The sequence below is a fragment of the Oncorhynchus gorbuscha genome, linkage group LG22 (assembly GCF_021184085.1).
Source record: "Oncorhynchus gorbuscha isolate QuinsamMale2020 ecotype Even-year linkage group LG22, OgorEven_v1.0, whole genome shotgun sequence".
NCBI lineage: Eukaryota > Metazoa > Chordata > Actinopteri > Salmoniformes > Salmonidae > Oncorhynchus > Oncorhynchus gorbuscha.
The window spans coordinates 43,474,778-43,489,641 of NC_060194.1; the positions used below are offsets into that span (position 1 = coordinate 43,474,778).

The 14,864-nt window shown below is 47.8% G+C and overlaps 2 protein-coding genes across 2 annotated transcripts; both read right to left on the bottom strand.

The window, feature by feature from the left end:
* Positions 1-8,647: 8,647 nt before the first annotated feature.
* On the bottom strand, positions 8,648-9,547 carry LOC124009450 (ice nucleation protein InaA-like; the record flags this gene model as incomplete). Its single annotated transcript, XM_046321262.1, has 1 exon — positions 8,648-9,547. A coding segment is annotated over one exon (900 nt), but the record flags the coding sequence as incomplete, so codon positions are not given.
* Positions 9,407-14,409, bottom strand: LOC124010036 (serine/threonine-protein kinase NIM1-like). The gene is made up of 4 exons (XM_046322354.1): positions 13,971-14,409; positions 12,105-12,410; positions 10,554-10,822; positions 9,407-10,338 (listed from the first exon to the last, which is right to left on the bottom strand). Exons 1-4 carry the CDS (start codon positions 14,041-14,043, stop codon positions 9,586-9,588), a joined length of 1,401 nt encoding a protein of 466 aa, XP_046178310.1. The 5' UTR covers positions 14,044-14,409; the 3' UTR covers positions 9,407-9,585.
* Positions 14,410-14,864: the final 455 nt, after the last annotated feature.

Below are 14,864 nucleotides of genomic sequence, written 5' to 3' on the forward strand. Positions count from 1 at the left end.
CAGGTGAAAGAGGACCCAAAAGCGACTTAACAGAAACAGAGTTTATTTAAGTCCAAACAGGGAATAACAGAAATCCTCTAGACTTGTAGAGGGGAAATAACTGGAGAAGCGGCCACAGACTGCAGGTCGCTTCGGGTAGGCGCAGGCCGTAGTCGACAGAGACACCTGCTCACACGCAGCATCTGATGAAGGCAAAAAAACACGACAGGACAGGGCGATACACAATCACAGCAAAAACACGACAGGACAGGGCGAAACGCAATCACAGCATGGTGAATACAATACAAGGAACCGACGGGACAGGAACGGATCACAAAGGAATAAATAGGGACTCTAATCAGGGGAAAGGATCGGGAACAGGTGTGGGAAGACTAAATGATGATTAGGGGAATAGGAACAGCTGGGAGCAGGAACGGAACGATAGAGAGAAGAGAGAGCGAGAGAGTGAGAGAGGGAGCGGGAGAGAGAGGGATAGAAGGAGGGAAAGAACCAAATAAGACCAGCAGAGGGAAACGAATAGCATGGGGAGCACAGGGACAAGACATGATAATAAATGACAAACATGACAGTACCCCCCACTCACCGAGCGCCTCCTGGCGCACTCGAGGAGGAATCCTGGCGGCAACGGAGGAAATCATCGATGAGTGAACGGTCCAGCACGTCCCGAGACGGAACCCAACTCCTCTCCTCAGGACCGTAACCCTCCCAATCCACTAGGTATTGGTGACCCCGTCCCCGAGAACGCATGTCCATGATCTTATGTACCTTGTAAATAGGTGCGCTCTCGACAAGGACGGGAGGGGGGAGGGAAGACGAACGGGGGTGCGAAGAAAGGGCTTAACACAGGAGACATGGAAGACAGGATGGACGCGACGAAGATGTCGCGGAAGAAGCAGTCGCACAGCGACAGGATTGACGACCTGGGAGACACGGAACGGACCAATGAACCATGGAGTCAACTTACGAGAAGCTGTCGTAAGAGGAAGGTTGCGAGTGGAAAGCCACACTCTCTGGCCGCAACAATACCTTGGACTCTTAATCCTGCGTTTATTGGCGGCTCTCACCGTCTGTGCCCTGTAACGGCAAAGTGCAGACCTCACCCTCCTCCAGGTGCGCTCACAACGTTGGACAAACGCTTGAGCGGAGGGAACGCTGGACTCGGCAAGCTGGGATGAGAACAGAGGAGGCTGGTAACCCAGACTACTCTGAAACGGAGATAACCCGGTAGCAGACGAAGGAAGCGAATTGTGAGCGTATTCTGCCCAGGGAGCTGTTCTGCCCAAGACGCAGGGTTTCTGAAAGAAAGGCTGCGTAGTATGCGACCAATCGTCTGATTGGCCCTCTCTGCTTGACCGTTAGACTGGGGATGAAACCCGGAAGAGAGACTGACGGACGCACCAATCAAACGACAGAACTCCCTCCAAAACTGTGACGTGAATTGCGGGCCTCTGTCTGAAACGGCGTCTAACGGGAGGCCATGAATTCTGAATACATTCTCAATAATGATTTGTGCCGTCTCCTTAGCGGAAGGAAGTTTAGCGAGGGGAATGAAATGTGCCGCCTTAGAGAACCTATCGACAACCGTCAGAATCACAGTCTTCCCCGCAGACAAAGGCAGACCGGTAATGAAGTCTAAGGCAATGTGAGACCATGGTCGAGAAGGAATGGGGAGCGGTCTGAGACGACCGGCAGGAGGAGAGTTACCCGACTTAGTCTGCGCGCAGTCCGAACAAGCAGCCACGAAACGGCGCGTGTCACGCTCCTGAGTCGGCCACCAAAAGCGCTGGCGAATAGACGCAAGAGTGCCTCGAACACCGGGATGACCAGCTAACTTGGCAGAGTGAGCCCACTGAAGAACAGCCAGACGAGTGGAAACAGGAACGAAAAGGAGGTTACTAGGACAAGCGCGCGACGCAGTGTGCGTGAGTGCTTGCTTAACCTGTCTTTCAATTCCCCAGACTGTTAACCCGACAACACGCCCATAAGGAAGAATCCCTCGGGATCAGTAGAAGCCACAGAAGAACTAAACAGACGGGATAAGGCATCAGGCTTGGTGTTCTTGCTACCCGGACGGTAAGAAATCACAAACTCGAAACGAGCGAAAAACAACGCCCAACGAGCTTGACGGGCATTAAGTCGTTTGGCAGAACGGATGTACTCAAGGTTCTTATGGTCTGTCCAAACGACAAAAGGAACGGTCGCCCCCTCAACCACTGTCGCCATTCGCCTAGGGCTAAGCGGATGGCGAGCAGTTCACGGTTACCCACATCATAGTTGCGCTCAGATGGCGACAGGCGATGAGAAAATAAGCGCAAGGATGAACCTTATCGTCAGACTGGAAGCGCTGGGATAGAATGGCTCCCACGCCTACCTCTGAAGCGTCAACCTCGACAATGAATTGTCTAGTGACGTCAGGAGTAACGAGGATAGGAGCGGACGTAAAACGTTCTTTTAGAAGATCAAAAGCTCCTGGGCGGAACCGGACCACTTAAAACACGTCTTGACAGAAGTAAGAGCTGTGAGAGGGGCAGCAACTTGACCGAAATTACGAATGAAACGCCGATAGAAATTAGCGAAACCTAAAAAGCGCTGCAACTCGACACGTGACCTTGGAACGGGCCAATCACTGACAGCTTGGACCTTAGCGGAATCCATCTGAATGCCTTCAGCGGAAATAACGGAACCGAGAAAAGTAACGGAGGAGACATGAAAAGAGCACTTCTCAGCCTTTACGTAGAGACAATTCTCTAAAAGGCGCTGTAGAACACGTCGAACGTGCTGAACATGAATCTCGAGTGACGGAGAAAAAATCAGGATATCGTCAAGATAGACAAAAACAAAAATGTTCAGCATGTCTCTCAGAACATCATTAACTAATGCCTGAAAAACAGCTGGCGCATTGGCGAGACCGAACGGCAGAACCCGGTACTCAAAATGCCCTAACGGAGTGTTAAACGCCGTTTTCCACTCGTCCCCCTCTCTGATGCGCACGAGATGGTAAGCGTTACGAAGGTCCAACTTAGTAAAGCACCTGGCTCCCTGCAGAATCTCGAAGGCTGATGACATAAGGGGAAGCGGATAACGATTCTTAACCGTTATGTCATTCAGCCCTCGATAATCCACGCAGGGGCGCAGAGTACCGTCCTTCTTCTTAACAAAAAGAACCCCGCCCCGGCCGGAGAAGAAGAAGGCACTATGGTACCGGCGTCAAGAGACACAGACAAATAATCCTCGAGAGCCTTACGTTCGGGAGCCGACAGAGAGTATAGTCTACCTCGAGGAGGAGTGGTCCCCGGAAGGAGATCAATACTACAATCATACGACCGGTGAGGAGGAAGGGAGTTGGCTCGGGACCGACTGAAGACCGTGCGCAGATCATGATATTCCTCCGGCACTCCTGTCAAATCGCCAGGTTCCTCCTGAGAAGTAGGGACAGAAGAAACGGGAGGGATGGCAGACATTAAACACTTCACATGACAAGAAACGTTCCAGGATAGGATAGAATTACTAGACCAATTAATAGAAGGATTATGACATACTAGCCAGGGATGACCCAAAACAACAGGTGTAAACGGTGAACGGAAAATCAAAAAAGAAATAGTCTCACTGTGGTTACCAGATACTGTGAGGGTTAAAGGTAGTGTCTCAAATCTGATACTGGGAAGATGACTACCATCTAAGGCGAACATGGGCGTAGGCTTATCTAACTCTCTGAAAGGAATGTCATGTTTCCGAACCCATGCTTCGTCCATGAAACAACCCTCAGCCCCAGAGTCTATCAAGGCACTACATGTAGCACCCGAACCGGTCCAGCGTAGGTGGACCGACAAAGTAGTACAGGACCTTGATGGAGAGACTTGAGTAGTTGCGCTCACCTGTAGCCCTCCGCTTACAGATGAGCTCTGGCTTTTACTGGACATGAATTAACAAAATGTCCAGCAACTCCGCAATAGAGGCACAGGCGGTTGGTGATCCTCCGTTCCCTCTCCTTATTCGAGATGCGAATCCCTCCCAGCTGCATGGGCTCAGTCTCAAAGCCAGAGGAGGGAGATGGTTGCGATGCGGAGCAGGGAAACACCGTTGATGCGAGCTCTCTTCCACGAGCCCGGTGACGAAGATCTACCCGTCGTTCTATGCGGATGGCGAGAGCAATCAAAGAGTCCACATCTGAAGGAACCTCCCGGGAGAGAATCTCATCCTTAACCACTGCGTGGAGTCCCTCCAGAAAACGAGCGAGCAGCGCCGGCTCGTTCCACTCACTAGAGGCAGCAAGAGTGCGAAACTCAATGGAATAATCCGTTATGGACCGTTCACCTTGGCATAAGGAAGCCAGGGCCCTAGAAGCCTCCCACCAAAACTGAACGGTCAAAAACCCGAATCATCTCCTCTTTAAAGTTCTGGAATTTGTTAGAGCAATCAGCCCTTGCCTCCCAGATAGCTGTGCCCCATTCTCGAGCCCGGCCAGTAAGGAGTGAAATGACGTAAGCAACCCGAGCTCTCTCTCTAGAGTATGTGTTGGGTTGGAGAGAGAACACAATCTCACACTGCGTGAGAAAGGAGCGGCACTCAGTGGGCTGCCCGGAGTAGCAAGGTGGGTTATTAACCCTAGGTTCTGGAGGCTCGGCAGGCCAGGAAGTAACAGGTGGCACGAGACGTAGACTCTGGAACTGTCCAGAGAGGTCGGAAACCTGAGCGGCCAGGTTCTCCACGGCATGGCGAGCAGCGGACAATTCCTGCTCGTGTCTGCCGAGCATGGCTCCTTGGATCTCGACGGCAGTGTAACGAGCGTCTGAAGTCGCTGGGTCCATTCCTTGGTCGGTTCCTTCTGTCATGCAGGTGAAAGAGGACCCAAAAGCGACTTAACAGAAACAGAGTTTATTTAAGTCCAAACAGGGAATAACAGAAATCCTCTAGACTTGTAGAGGGGAAATAACTGGAGAAGCGGCCACAGACTGCAGGTCGCTTCGGGTAGGCGCAGGCCGTAGTCGACAGAGACACCTGCTCACACGCAGCATCTGATGAAGGCAAAAAAACACGACAGGACAGGGCGATACACAATCACAGCAAAAACACGACAGGACAGGGCGAAACGCAATCACAGCATGGTGAATACAATACAAGGAACCGACGGGACAGGAACGGATCACAAAGGAATAAATAGGGACTCTAATCAGGGGGAAAGGATCGGGAACAGGTGTGGGAAGACTAAATGATGATTAGGGGAATAGGAACAGCTGGGAGCAGGAACGGAACGATAGAGAGAAGAGAGAGCGAGAGAGTGAGAGAGGGAGGGGGAGAGAGAGGGATAGAAGGAGGGAAAGAACCAAATAAGACCAGCAGAGGGAAACGAATAGCATGGGGAGCACAGGGACAAGACATGATAATAAATGACAAACATGACAACCCAGCCCTACAGGGGTTCAGGGGGGGTGACATGGTGCCCGTTGTGGGCTCCTCCAGTAGGGTGAATGCCCTAGGTCTAGTGGTCTTTCTCTATAGGCTTTGGTCTGGTCCTGAGAGAGTTGAAGACCTCTGAAGGACTTCTTTGACTGCCTGAACGAAGCCATCATGTGCCAGGTTATTAACCATCATCGGGTAAGTAAACAAAACATTAATAGTGGGCTGGATCTTGCTATGTATATATATTTAAAAAAATAATAACAATAACAATAATAACAATATAAATTATTTTAGAACACAATTGCTAACGAAGGCATTTGATAACATTCTGCCTGAGTATATTCTGGGTGGCCCTGGGTGGCCCTAAAGCTGCGTTCATGCTCTCTTAGAGGTTTCCCTGTGGGATTGTTTCTTTCTTTCCAATGTTCAGTGGTGCACATAAATGCAACACAACTCTGCTTTGTCTCCGTCCATCAGGTACGCCCCAGTGAGGATCCTGTCCTTGATAGCAGGGAAGATCTTGTAGAGGTGGGTGGATGTCAGCTGCACACTCTGTGTGTGATAACAGGCCAGCTGGTTCACAGCCTGGTTACACCGCCTCTACTTTACCTCACCATGACACACGGGAACCCTCTACTTGTTAATAGGCCTGCTGCAAGCACTACTCACAGCCCTGGGAACCTCATCTAGGTGAGGCTACTCATAAGAAATACTGTACACACTGGATATTTGGTTTCACTTCAGGAAGTGGTTTTAAGGGAAACGTTATTGTTTGTTATTATACAGAATAATATAAATGAAGGAACTCAGGGTCCTGATGAAGGTCTTATGATTGAATCTGTAATTCATCCAGGGGCCTCCCGGGTGACGCAGTGGTTAAGGGCGTTGTACTACCAGAGACTCTGGGTTCGCGCCCAGGCTCTGTCGTAACCAGCCGCGACCGGGAGGTCCGTGGGGCGACGCACAATTGGCCTAGCGTCGTCCGGGTTAGGGAGGGTTTGGCCGGTTGGGACTAACCAAGGTTGCCAGGTGCACGGTGTTTCCTCCGACACATTGGTGCGCTGGCTTCCGGGTTGGATGGCACTGTGTTAAGAAGCAGTGCGGCTTGGTTGGGTTGTGTATCGGAGGACGCATGACTTTCAACCTTCGCCTCTCCCGAGCCCGTACGGGAGTTGTAGCGATGAGACAAGATAGTAGCTACTAAAACAATTGGATACCACGAAATTGGGGAGAAAAAAGAAACTGTCATTCATCCATCCACACACTCACCCATTACTCCATCCCATTCATTGATCCATCCAGGCACACATTCCTCCCTCCACCTACTTATCCATCCATTCACCCACCCATTCATTCATCCATTCATCTATCCTATTCAAATGTACTTATTTTCTTCCAAATCATTCCCTCAGCTCTGCCACACTGCCCAACACCTTCCCTTGTCTGGAAGAGACCAATGGCGTGGACAAGAGGGTTTGCCTTCCCGTGAGCTCCACCATCAACATGGACAGGACAGCGCTCTACGAGGCCGTGGCAGCCATCTTCATCGCCCAGGTTAACCACATGGACCTCACCATCGGGTAGATAGTCACCATCAGGTAGACTCTTTGAAAAAAAGGTGCTATCTAGAACCATAAAGGGTTCTTCGGCTGTTGCCATAGGGACAACCCTTTGAATAACCCTTTTAGGATTCAGGTAAAAAGTATTTTGGGTCTCAAAAGGATTCTACCTAGAACCAAAAAGAGTTCTACCTGGAACCAAAAATAGTTCTACCTGGAACCAAAAATAGTTCTACCTGGAACCAAAAATAGTTCTACCTGGAACCAAAAAGAGTTCTACCTGGAACCAAAAAGGGTACTCCTATGGGACAGTTGAAGAACCCTTTTGGAACCCTGTTTCCTGTCACCAGTACTATATTCTACTTTATATTTACTTGTCCTGTTTCCTGTCACCAGTACTATATTCTACTTTATATTTACTTGTCCTGTTTCCTGTCACCAGTACTATATTCTACTTTATATTTACTTGTCCTGTTTCCTGTCACCAGTACTATATTCTACTTTATATTTACTTGTCCTGTTTCCTGTCACCAGTACTATATTCTACTTTATATTTACTTGTCCTGTTTCCTGTCACCAGTACTATATTCTACTTTATATTTACTTGTCCTGTTTCCTGTCACCAGTACTATATTCTACTTTATATTTACTTGTCCTGTTTCCTGTCACCAGTACTATATTCTACTTTATATTTACTTGTCCTGTTTCCTGTCACCAGTACTATATTCTACTTTATATTTACTTGTCCTGTTTCCTGTCACCAGTACTATATTCTACTTTATATTTACTTGTCCTGTTTCCTGTCACCAGTACCATATTCTACTTTATATTTACTTGTCCTGTTTCCTGTCACCAGTACTATATTCTACTTTATATTTACTTGTCCTGTTTTCTGTCACAAGTATTATATTAGTGTTTTTTTAATCAATGTCATTGGTTATAAAATTACAGTTTGTTGAATGTTGTTCAAATGTTTTGTGTGTTTTCAAGTTATTTTTAAGAGTAATATCAAATATTTTTTACGTTATATGTTTTTTTGTTGCATTTTTAAGTGAACTCATTATCGAAATCATTATAATGAACTAATTATCACTGAGACTCTTTGTATAAAATAACAAACTAACACTATCACTTCTTATCGTTATCTACAAAACCATTTTAATGCAACAGTGACAGTGAAAAACATGATGCAAATCACAAAATATATAATACAATTGATTATATGAGAAAAACAAGGATGTATGACAAAAAAATATATTAGATAAGAATACTGTCTGATTGTTTAGTTTACACAGTAAAAAACTTTCACAGTATAAGTAACCCTACAACTGACTATGTTTCATGTGGGTTGTGTCAAACTTAACTAAGTCACAAAACTCCAAATACAAAAACATGGAAATATTTTTTGAAGGCAAAGAATCCTTTGTCATTGCAATGTCCTCTTTCTTTCTCAGAAGAAAGAAAACTTCCATGAATGAGGCTCAAGTATATTCGTGATTGTACAGCCTCATGTTGTTAAAGTAGCTCCCAAGACATTACCAGAGACAACCCAATAAAAACTGTTATGTACATCTCATTATCGTTAATTTAATTTAGTCTCGTGTTGTCAAAAGTGCCATTTGCTTCAAGGTCCTTCTTCTGCTGAATGCCGCTCCTTCATAAGACACACAGATATTTATACAGTTGTCCTAGCAGTGAGTCTGATGAGGCCTAGACTCCTCCCCGTCTGACTGGCTAGACTCCTCCTTGTCTGACTGGCTAAACTCCTCCTTGTCTGACTGGCTAGACTCCTCCCCGTCTGACAGGCTAGACTCCTCCCCGTCTGACAGGCTAGACTCCTCCCCGTCTGACAAGCTAGACTCCTCCTTGTCTGACTGGCTAGACTCCTCCCCGTCTGACAAGCTAGACTCCTCCTTGTCTGACAAGCTAGACTCCTCCTTGTCTGACAGGCTAGACTCCTTCCCGTCTGACAGGCTAGACTCCTCCCCGTCTGACAGGCTAGACCCCTCCCCGTCTGACTGGCTAGACTCCTCCCCATCTGTCTCCCCGACTGACAGGCTAGACTCCTCCCCATCTGACAGGCTAGACTCCTCCCTATCTGACAGGCTAGACCCCTCCCCGTCTGACAAGCTAGACTCCTCCTTGTCTGACTGGCTAGACTCCTCCCCGTCTGACAGGCTAGACTCCTCCCCGTCTGACAGGCTAGACCCCTCCCCGTCTGACAAGCTAGACTCCTCCTTGTCTGACTGGCTAGACTCCTCCCCGTCTGTCAGGCTAGACTCCACCCCGTCTGACAGGCTAGACTCCTCCCCGTCTGACTGGCTAGACTCCTCCCCGTCTGACAGGCTAGACTTCTCCCCGTCTGACAAGCTAGACTCCTCCTTGTCTGACTGGCTAGACTCCTCCCCGTCTGTCAGGCTAGACTCCTCCCCGTCTGACTGGCTAGACTTATCCCCGTCTGACAAGCTAGAATCCTCCTTGTCTGACTGGCTAGACTCCTCCCCGTCTGACAAGCTAGACTCCTCCTTGTCTGACTGGCTAGACTCCTCCCTGTCTGACCGGCTAGACTCCTCCCTGTCTGACAGGCTAGACTCCTAACTGTCTGATTTGCCAGACTCCTTCCCCTCTACATTATTACACACACAGCAGAAGGCCTCAACAGAGGTAAGGTACCCTCGCTCCAGCGTCTCTTGACCTGGAAGTCTTTGTGACACTCAGCCCTGTACCCCACCGCCTCCACTTTCTTCCTCTTATGGATACGGTGCAGCAGGATCCTATAGGCCCCCGTCACAGGGCTCCTCAAGTCATGGCAGGCATTGTTCACCAGGTGGCTCTCTGTTATCCCCAGGTCTGCCAGAGCTGCCTTGACATCCAGCTCATCTGTACCCAGGACCCTGGAGGGCTCCACCAGGTGGGCTGGGGTCGGGTGGGAGAAGGGGTACGCCTGGGGGTAATCAATGCCCTTCAGCCAGGTGTAGGTCATGATATGAGCCACGGAGAGACGGTCGGCGGGCACGGGCCTCAGGATGTCCTGGATGACCTGGTGGCAGGGGTCGGGCACGTAGGCTGGGATGGTGAAGGAGCCCTGAAGGATGCAGACCTTCAGCCGGCTGAGGTTGGCAGCGTTGAAGGGTAACATGGCTGTAGTCATGAAGTAGAGTAGTACACCCAGGGCCCAGACGTCAGCGGACTGGCCCACGTAGCCTTTGTCCTTGAAGAGCTCTGGGGCGACGTAGGGCGTGGAGCCGCAGAAGCTGGTGAGGACGTCATTGGGGCGCGAGGAGGTGCTGAAGCCAAAGTCGCCTACCTTGACGCAGTATGTGGTGGTGTAGAAAACGTTCTCTGCCTTCAGGTCCCGGTGGACTATGTTGTTATCATGCTGGAAGACGCCAAGAAGACAATACTTTAAACATAAAGCAAGATTTGTACACAGAGACTGAGTGAGGCACGTTAGGGCCCTAAGGATTTATGGATGTATCACACAACACTTATTTAAAATGGGGTCCTCCGTGTGCCATTGTTGTTTAGACAGACTTACAGCGCTATGCCACTGTAGTAGCTAGAGTCAATGCAAGACTATATTGACTAACTCACCATGTGTTTGACTGCAGCCAGAATTTGGGAAAAGATGAGTTTGCTTTCCAGGTTTGAGAGTCTACCCCTGGTGGTAATGCGTGAGAACAGATCTCCTCCACTGGCGTACTCCATCACTAGGTACAGCCGCTTAAACGTCTCCACCACCTCGTACAGACGCACTATGTTGGGGTGGGACAGCCTCTCCATGCACCCGATCTCTGAGGCAAACAGCACGTGGGACCTCTTGTCCAGTTTGACTTTATCCAGGATCTTAACTGCCACTCTCTCTAGGTGTTGGAATCCAAGATGGAGGAAGAGAGAGAAAGGGACAGGACAGGGAGAGAGTTAGAGACATGCTATCACGTTTAGAATTCACTAAGTTATCCTCTCTCTTTATCTCTCTTCAGCTTGTCTGGCTATGGCTATTGTCCTCAATACTTTGCTCAATACATTTACATTTACATTTAAGTCATTTAGCAGACGCTCTTATCCAGAGCGACTTACAAATTGGTGCATTCACCTTATGACATCCAGTGGAACAGTCACTTTACAATAGTGCATCAGCTTGTGACTGAGTCTGAGACACGTGCAAGTGGCTGAAGACAATCCCACAGGGATTAGTGAAAGTTTAATGAGATTATAGCCATCGGCTTTTTCTCACATGTTGGATTAGCCTAGTTTGTTCTCCTCCAGACTTAGTGTGGCAACACAGGCAAGGCAACACTAGCAATACTGGCAAGGCAACACTGGCAAGGCAACACTAGCAACATTGGCAAGGCAACACTGGCAAGGTGGCTGGCAAGTTGCAGGTCTACCAGCTAGAGAGTCTGGTAGAGTCCACATGAAAAAAGTGCTCTTGAGATCGAGACTGTGAAGATAAAGATAAGATAAAACGATGCTAGTGATGTAATCTAGCCATATTAACACGTCTTGTCCCCTCAGGGACGTACATACTCTGGGGGGTCCATGAATTCAAACCTTATCCCAGTCATGTTGATATGAAATATATCATCACTTGACATTATATATAGATGGGTAATTTTCCAAGAAAACTACAAGAGGTACTTGTACTTTGTATAACTGTTTTATTTATCTTTTAGTGAGCGCTGTATAGGTGGCAGGGATGTAAAGTAGTTAAGTACAAATACTTTCAAGTACTACATAAGTACGTTTTTGGCGTATCTGTACTTTACTTTACTATTTATATTTTTGACAACTTTTACTTCATTACATTCCTAAAGAAAATACTGTACTTTTTACTCCATACATTTCCCTGACACCAAAAGTACATGTTACATGTTGAATGCTTAGCAGGAAAGGAACATCGTCTAATTCACACACTTTTATCATGAGAACATCCCTTCTGCCTCTGATCTGGCAGAATCACTAAACACACATGCTTCATTTGTAAATTATGTGTTGGAACATGCCCCTGGCTATCCGTAAAATAAAATACAAAAAAACAAGGAAATTAGGCTGTCTGGTTTGCTTCACTTTGACTCAAGTATGACAATTTGGTACTTTTTCTACCACTGATAGGTGGCTCCATGTTCCAGGCCTGTGTCTCACCTTTAGTTAGGTCATGAAAGCCCAGTTTCACCTGGGAGAAGTTTCCACAGCCGATCTCCCCTCTCAGCTCGTAGAAGGCCACCCTCCTTCCGAACGTCAGGTCATTCATCACCCTCTCCGTGTGGGCCAGGTCATAGACAGCTTTATCGAAAACACTCTGCCTCTCCGGCTTCACCTCTTCAACGTCCTCCAACGCATCCCCACGAAACCTCAGCTGGTTCTCCTTGTTCTCCTTGACGTTCTCCTCCTTCCCTCCCACTTTCGGGTCTCCACATCGCTGAGCTATCGTCTGCTGAGCTTTGTTCCCTGCACCAGAGAAACACAGGAAGAGGAAGAGAACATAAAACGACACTACATAGACCTCACAGTATTTCAAAACAACTGAAACACCTCCAAACCTCTGACACTAATGGCTTGTCGTGGTTCATCACATTTCCAACGTTATCGATGGTAAAGTGTCCATTGGGTAGCTTGTGTGTTTAGTGAGTCCGCCAGATTGGATGCAGTAGGGATGACCAGTGATGTTCTCATGGGGATGACCAGTGATGTTCTCATGGGGGTGTTCTCATGGGGGTGTTCTCATGGGGATGTTCTCATGGGGGTGTTCTCATGGGGGTGTTCTCATGGGGATGACCAGTGATGTTCTCATGGGGGTGTTCTCATGGGGGTGTTCTCATGGGGGTGTTCTCATGGGGGTGTTCTCATGGGGGTGTTCTCATGGGGGTGTTCTCATGGGGGTGTTCTCATGGGGATGTTCTCATGGGGGTGTTCTCATGGGGGTGTTCTCATGGGGGTGTTCTCATGGGGGTGTTCTCATGGGGGTGGGGATGTTCTCATGGGGGTGTTCTCATGGGGGTGTTCTCATGGGGGTGTTCTCATGATAAGTGTGTGAATTACACCATTTTCCTGTCCTGCTAAGCATTCAAAATGTAACAAGTACTTTTGGGTGTCACAGAAACTGTATGGAGTAAAATGTATATTGTTTTATTTAGGAATGTAGTGAAGTAAAAGTTAAAGTTGTCGAAACTATAAATAGTAAAGTACAGATACCCCAAAATATGAGTTGGAGAGTGATAGTCTATTAGAGCCACTTGGAGAGCCACTTGGAGAGTGATAGTCTATTAGCAACCTGTGATAATCAGAAAAATGGAACCTTTATTGAACTAGGCAAGTCAGTTAAGAACAAATTCTTATTTACAATGACGGCCTAAGCATATAAATATGACATTACGTCACCCTCTACAACCTCTGCAATTATTATTTGACCCTGCTAGTCATCTATGAACATTTGAACATCTTGAAGAACAATCTGTCCTTCATGGCCATGTACTCTTATAATCTCCACCCGGCACAGCCAGAAGAGGACAGGTCACCCCTCAGAGCCTGGTTCCTCTCTAGGTTTCTAATCTCCACCCGGCACAGCCAGAAGAGGACAGGTCACCCCTCAGAGCCTGGTTCCTCTCTAGGTTTCTAATCTCCACCCGGCACAGCCAGAAGAGGACAGGTCACCCCTCAGAGCCTGGTTCCTCTCTAGGTTTCTAATCCCAGCTGGCACAGCCAGAAGAGGACTGGCCACCCCTCAGAGATTTGTTCCTCTCTAGGTTTCTAATCTCCACCCGGCACAGCCAGAAGAGGACTGGCCACCCCACATAGCCTGGCTCCTCTCTAGGTTTCTTCCTAGGTTCCTGCCTTTCTAGGGAGTTTATCCTAGCCACCGCGCTTCTACATCTGCATTGCTTTGCTGTTTAGGATTTTAGGCTGGGTTTCTGTACAGCACTTTGTGACATCTGCTGACGTAAAAGGGCTTTAAAAATACATTTGATTGATTGCAATAAGAATTCATCAACAAAAGCCACTATTACTCACAAAGGACCTTCTCTTTAGCCTCTGTCTTGTTGCTCCTCGTGGCTTTGACGCTTTTCCTCTGCTTCTGAAACATGGCTGATGGTCAGGGTGGGCTGACCGTGTTCCTGGTAGTCCTTGGATAGTTCTCCAAGCTCTCAAAGAATGTAGTAATTGTCCTAGTAGTTGGGCTCAGTCAGTGCTGGTGTTTGAGGACTCGAGAAATCCACTTAACAAACAGGTAGAATGCAACAGGAACATGGATTCCACAAAAATGTGTATATTGCTGTTACGTTCATAAACTGTCACAAAAATGAAGAAAACAAGTATCTCTGATGTTTGGGATAGATCTACTGTCCTTTGTGGAATGTTGTGACAAATCACAACCTCTCCTACAGAGCACCTAGTTTCTCTCTTTCTCTCTCTCTACCTGTTCCTTTCTCTTTCTCTCCTTCCCTCTCTCCGTGTGTCTGTCCTGTTAGAACTGTCAGTGAGATGTTGCCACTCTAATGTCAATACCCATAATCCCCTCTGTGTCTGGCTCCTCCCACACAGACAGAACATTCTACACAGGCTATTCAAACCCCTAGACTGGACCCGTCTTATGACTGTCTGTCTGACCCAACCATGACCCGGTCACAGACCAAACAGACAGACATGTGACATTATATAAGAGTTCAATTGAAAGCATCACAGTGGTCGGGAGAGTTTGGGTTCTGGGAAATATCAATTACAAATGATCTCACACTCCTGGTAAGGGAAATAAACATTTATCAAATGAAGGACCAAAAGGTGGGAGTCTGCGTGGTGACAAACTGTTATACCACATACATATGACAAATCACTAATTGACTTAAACATAACAACCTAACTCTTATTTCACCCCAGATATCAAAGGGGTATACAGGAAATGGACCA

Bases quoted from the DNA above. Each gene is read 5' to 3' on its own strand.
- LOC124010036 (XM_046322354.1), bottom strand. From the start codon at position 14,043: ATGTTTCAGAAGCAGAGGAAAAGCGTCAAAGCCACGAGGAGCAACAAG. The intron at 12,411-13,970 runs GTGAGTAATAGT...TCTCTGGTGCAG, and splicing joins GGCTAAAGAGAAGGTCCTTT to GGAACAAAGCTCAGCAGACG. The intron at 10,823-12,104 runs GTGAGACACAGG...TCCAACACCTAG, and splicing joins CTTTCATGACCTAACTAAAG to AGAGAGTGGCAGTTAAGATC.